The sequence below is a fragment of the Halichoerus grypus genome, chromosome 1 (genome assembly GCF_964656455.1).
Source record: "Halichoerus grypus chromosome 1, mHalGry1.hap1.1, whole genome shotgun sequence".
Lineage (NCBI taxonomy): Eukaryota > Metazoa > Chordata > Mammalia > Carnivora > Phocidae > Halichoerus > Halichoerus grypus.
This window is the reverse complement of record NC_135712.1, coordinates 12,555,387-12,560,814: the sequence shown is the minus strand read 5'-3', so window position 1 is coordinate 12,560,814 and position 5,428 is coordinate 12,555,387. Positions and strand designations below refer to the sequence as shown.

Here is a 5,428-nt window from a genome sequence, read left to right as displayed (position 1 = left end):
CTCTTGATTTTCCCATCCGTAAAATGGGTGGATGCGTCATATCACTAAACTACCTCAGTTAGCCACTTCTCTAAAACCAGGTTTAATCCCTGATGGGCAGGAGTTTCTGGGTGTAGCGACCAAGCTGTGATTGCTACAATGTGTCTGAACACGGCCTTGAGTAGCTGGATCTCACTGCCTGGCCCAAGGCCTGGAGAAGTCTTTGCACAGGACTTAGACTTTTTTTCCCCCCAGACAAACTAGAGTTTCCCTCCTACTCCGTGGCGTGGTGATGACCACAAGAATGATGCTGAAAATATCATCATCGGTTCCAGAGCTAATAAATGGGGGGGAGGGGCTCTTAACTTTGGGCTCTAGACTCTGCCCTTCTGTTAGCGTGGTTACTGTGGGGAAATATCTCGTCCCTGTGTCTACACCATTCTTGACTTTATGAAGAGTTGTGATTTCTTTCAAAACAGCGTTCAGGAGTAGGTCCCCTACTTCCTTCCCCGCCCTCTGCCTCGCAAGGCCCTGCTCCCAGCTGGGGGCGCTACCAGCCGCTCGCCGAGGAGCCGCTACGGCCAGCTCCCGGAGGCGCGCTTAGCTTGAGATAAAGTAGGGGCTTTGTGCTTGGTTCTCGTTTACATTTGGGGTTCAAAATGCCCACGTGTTGATGAACCCCTTGAGACAGGGACAGGCCGCGAGAACCCCAGAGAGAGATGAAAAGCAAAAGAGGAGCTTCCAGTCCCAGCTCCGGAATCGCCAGGGTTCTTCGTGCGCATCCCCAAAAGATCCGATCGCGTTGGGTATCAGGTTAGTTCATGGGCAGAACCCCCAGCCCACCCCATCCCCCAGCCTGACTCTGTGGTCACCGTATTTTCATAGAAACTTGACAACGCTCCCTCTCTCTCTCGCTCTATCTTAACTGCATTTTATTCTGCCCTCGGTACTTCCCCGGCAAGCCCGCCCTTCTCCTCCCCCTCGCCTCTCACACCCCCTCCGCGGGTTCCTCCTCCGGTCCCTCCCCAAGAATCTCCCGGCCGCCGACGCCCATTGGCTGTGCGCGGGGAGGAGGCGTGTGCGGGCCCGGCGAGTTTCATTGAGCGGAATTAGCCTGGATGACATCAGCTTCCCAGCCCCCCGGGCGGGCCCAGCTCATTGGCGCGGCGGCCCCTCCAGGACCCGCACATTGTTCCCCGCCCCCGCCTCGGCCACCGCCGCCGCGGTCGCCGCCGCCACCGGGCTATAAAAACCGGCCGAGCCCCGAAAGGTGCGGATGCTTATTATAGACCAGCGCGACCTCAGCGCCCGGAGCCCGGTTCTCCGCTGCGGCTTTTGGGAGCGAGCTCCTCTCCTTGCATCCACAGTAAGTGTCCCCGCCCCCCAGCAGCCCCAGTCTGTATCCCGGGGACAGACGCCCCTCAACTCGCCTGCGACCCAGGAAGCTCCGTGGGAGAGGGCCCCGATCCCGCCCCTGCCCGCCAGTTCTGCCGGGTGCCGTCGCTGCTGACTCTCCCCACACTCATCGCAGCATCCCCTTCGTCCAAATGCGAGAAGTCGGGGCGACCACAGTTCTTTCTGGCCAAGTCCCGGTCCGCTGGCAAGCTCCCCGCGGCCCCCCGGACGCAGCGCAGGTTATCTAGGCTCGCGGGCGCTGGGTGCCTGTGTGTGTTTCTTGCGCGGTGCCGGTGGAGATAAGGTCGAGGCGTTGGACAAACCAAATAAAGACTTCTCTCTTTAGAGCTCCACCATCCCAAAGAAAAAAATCCTCCCTTGCCATTCCAGCCCTGGGGATTGAGCCTCCCCGTTCCTAATTGAAGGCATAAAGCCTCCTAAATGCCGCCCTCACTGAGGGGCATCCAATGCTCCCTGGAATAAAACAACCTGTGGATGAGAGCGGAAGAAGTGGTGGGAGGGCGAGAGAGGGATTACTTGGCGCGTACCTGCGTGCCGCGGGAAGGAAGGCCAGACACAGCGAGGTGGACACGGAGCGACCGGCCACCCGCGCCTGGACCGCGCGCTGCGGTGCAGGCGGGAGCAGCTTCTCGCTCTCTTTCTGAGTGCTTCACGCTCGATCTCTCTCTCTCTCTCTCTCTCTCTCTCTCTCTCTCTCTCTCTCCTGTTTCTTCTCTTCGCAGGAGGCGTGCGTAAAGCTCCGAGGGCCGAGGGAGGGAGGGAGGACTCTGCGAAAGCTGCGACTATCCCTCGGGGCCATGGACTCGGACGCCAGCCTGGTGTCCAGTCGTCCGTCGTCGCCAGAGCCCGATGACCTTTTTCTGCCCGCCCGGAGCAAAGGCAGCGGCGGCAGCGGCTTCACGGGAGGCACAGTGTCCTCGTCCACGCCGAGCGACTGCCCGCCGGAGCTGAGCGCAGAGCTGCGCAGCGCCATGGGCGCGGCGGGCGCGCACCCCGGGGACAAGCTGGGCGGCGGCGGCTTCAAGTCATCCTCGTCCAGCACGTCGTCGTCCACTTCGTCGGCGGCCGCCTCGTCCACCAAGAAGGACAAGAAGCAGATGACAGAGCCCGAGCTGCAGCAGCTACGCCTCAAGATCAACAGCCGCGAGCGCAAGCGCATGCACGACCTCAACATCGCCATGGACGGGCTGCGCGAGGTCATGCCGTACGCGCACGGCCCGTCGGTGCGCAAGCTCTCCAAGATCGCCACGCTGCTGCTGGCGCGCAACTACATCCTCATGCTCACCAACTCGCTGGAGGAGATGAAGCGACTGGTGAGCGAGATCTACGGCGGCCACCACGCGGGCTTCCACCCGTCAGCCTGCGGCGGCCTGGCGCACTCGGCGCCCCTGCCCGCCGCCACGGCGCACCCCGCGGCCGCCGCGCACGCCGCACACCACCCGGCGGTTCACCACCCCATCCTGCCTCCCGCCGCCGCGGCCGCCGCCGCCGCCGCCGCCGCCGCCGCCGTGTCCAGCGCCTCCCTGCCCGGCTCCGGGTTGTCGTCGGTCGGCTCCATCCGGCCCCCGCACGGCCTGCTCAAGTCCCCGTCGGCCGCGGCGGCGGCCCCGCTGGGGGGCGGGGGCGGGGGCAGCGGGGGCAGCGGCGGCTTCCAGCACTGGGGCGGCATGCCCTGCCCCTGCAGCATGTGCCAGGTGCCGCCGCCGCACCACCACGTGTCGGCCATGGGCGCCGGCAGCCTGCCGCGCCTCACCTCCGACGCCAAGTGAGCTGGCCCGCGCCGGCGCGATCTGGCGAGCGGAGGGACCCGGAGGCTGCGGGGAAGCAAGGACTGGCCGGCGCCGGGGGGTGGGGGGGGCCCCCCGGGAGCTCAGCTCCGAGGAGCCCAGGACCTTGGGCTGGGGTGGGGTGGGGGCGTTGGTGAGGACACCCGCACTGGGGAAGCGGAGCAATGGGGGGGGGCGCACTGAACAGTGGGGAGTGAGAGGGGCGTTCGCCCTGGGACCTGGTTCAGCCCTCTCTGGCTTTAAATAGCGCTGCTCCGGTGGACACCGTGTTGTAAGAAGACACTGTTAGGTGCATCCCTCCCTCGACGTCCCCCCGCCCCCCCCCTCTATTTTCCAAGAAAGAGTGGATTCTTAAAACGGTGGTTTCCTCACTCGGCCCGAGCAGCACTTCGTTACACGGGGGAGGGAGGGAGGGAGGACAGCGTGGGCGACTGTCCCTCCTTCCTCCTTTCTCGCCGGGTGGAGACTCGCGGGGAGCTGAGCTCCACGAGCGGCCGTTGGGCCTCGGCCTCCGGGGTCGTCCCTGGCCCAGGGCCAGGGGCCACGGGTGAGTTGGAAGCTGGCGTTCGGTACCAGAAGCACTTACGGTCGCGTCCAATCTGGGTAAAGCCCGTTCCTCCCTGTCGCTCCTCTTGGTTTGGGGGGTTTGGGGTTTTCTAATAAATCTATGTTCCTTTTTCAACAGTGCGAGCAAGCTTTATAGAAGGTCAGAATAGAACCACTTGTGGATTGGAAGAATCTAAAACTGTCGACTTTGGGGGCGGGTGTGTTTTTGGTTTTTGTTTTGTTTTTAGTTATTTTAAAATAGACTCTCCCTCCTTCCCGTTCTTTCCGTCTCTAAGCACAAAGTGATTTGGTTTATTACCTGATTGGGGGCAGTCATTCTGATACCTGAGGGTTTGACAGAACTCAAAGGCATGTGCTGTGAATATAGTTTGGGTTATTTGGGAGTTCTGTTGGCTTTTTAAATTTTTTCTTTCTCGGATGTGTAAATATGTGATCAATAATGAGGTAAGTGCGTGCTGCTAAGCTGTTTGCTCACGTGACTGCGAGCCCCTCCGGAGTCGAAGCCGGGTTCCTTCTATATTGGTTTCTTTTTGCCACGTTTAACACAAATGACAAACTTTTCCAAGTGCTTCCTGCGTCCTCGCAAACCGGCTCGGCGCTCCCAGCGTGGCAATATGGGCTTCACGGCGTCTGCCACATAACATCCCTCCTCTGACCGCCGTCCCTTGCAGAGAGTGTATCATCTGTTTTATTTTTGTAAAAAGAAAAAAAAAGTGCTAAATAATATTTATTACTTGTTTGGTTGCAAAAAACGAAATAAATGATCGAGTGTTGAGATTTTAAATAAAATGTAAAGTAAGTTGGGTGTTTTCCAACCGTGTGGGTGGGAGGAGGTGCGGGGAGCCCCCCAGGGAAGGGGGTGCAGGACTCTTTCCCGTGGAGCCGGATCTGGGGACCATTCCGTTGGTTTCACCCTGGAGAAAGATGAGGGATGTGTTTGACTATTCTCCCGTCAACCCCCCACCCCAAGGAACACACTTACGTTCTCTTTAAAACGTGCTCTGTGCATCTCTTCTGGTGTTTCTCACAGCTCTCTTGTTATTTTGATTTTCCGACGCCTAATCCGGAACTCTCTTTCCCTCCGGTTGAGGACTGAGTTAGTTGAAAGTGAAAATTTCCCTCCCTGTGCACGGAATTTGGGGCCAAGGGGGCGAGGGCCATGCCTTGCGCTGGGGGTCCCGGAGCTCAGGCCTCCACTCCTACCGGGATATTTTTTTCCTTTGGGCTCAGAGGCAGCCGCCCATCCCCATCCCGCTCGGGTGGCATCCTTAGGCTTCAGCTGCGGACCGACCACTTGGGGCCCCCCGGCCCGCGGCGCTTGTGCGCTCCGGACAGAGCGCCGCGGGAGTGTCGGGCCCGGGAACCGCTAACCCTTCTCTGCCTTCCGCGCGCTGTGCACGACCCTCCCCGGGCGCCCACGCCGGCCTTGAACTGCAAAGTGTTAGGTGCTGGGAACGGCCAGCCTGGAGCGAGATTCTTCCTGAACCACGCTCCGGCCTCCGTGCCCTCCCCCTCCCTCCGACCCGGTTCACCTTTCTTCTCGCGGTCACTGGGTTCCTCGCAATCCAAAGCTGCAAAGCACATTTAGGACTTGGGTAAAAAAAAAAAAATAGAGATTCCCGGTAAAAATAGAAAAGCTTCGGCCTTTCTGGTCAAGGAGGACAGACCATGTTGCAGTC

The 5,428-nt window shown here is 60.3% G+C and overlaps 1 protein-coding gene across 1 annotated transcript; it reads left to right on the top strand.

The window, feature by feature from the left end:
* The first annotated feature begins 1,189 nt into the window (after positions 1-1,189).
* OLIG2 (oligodendrocyte transcription factor 2) lies at positions 1,190-3,225 on the top strand. The gene is made up of 2 exons (XM_036087469.2): positions 1,190-1,345; positions 2,118-3,225. The coding sequence occupies exons 1-2, from the start codon at positions 1,256-1,258 to the stop codon at positions 3,162-3,164; spliced, it is 1,137 nt and encodes a 378-aa protein (XP_035943362.1). The 5' UTR covers positions 1,190-1,255; the 3' UTR covers positions 3,165-3,225.
* Positions 3,226-5,428: the final 2,203 nt, after the last annotated feature.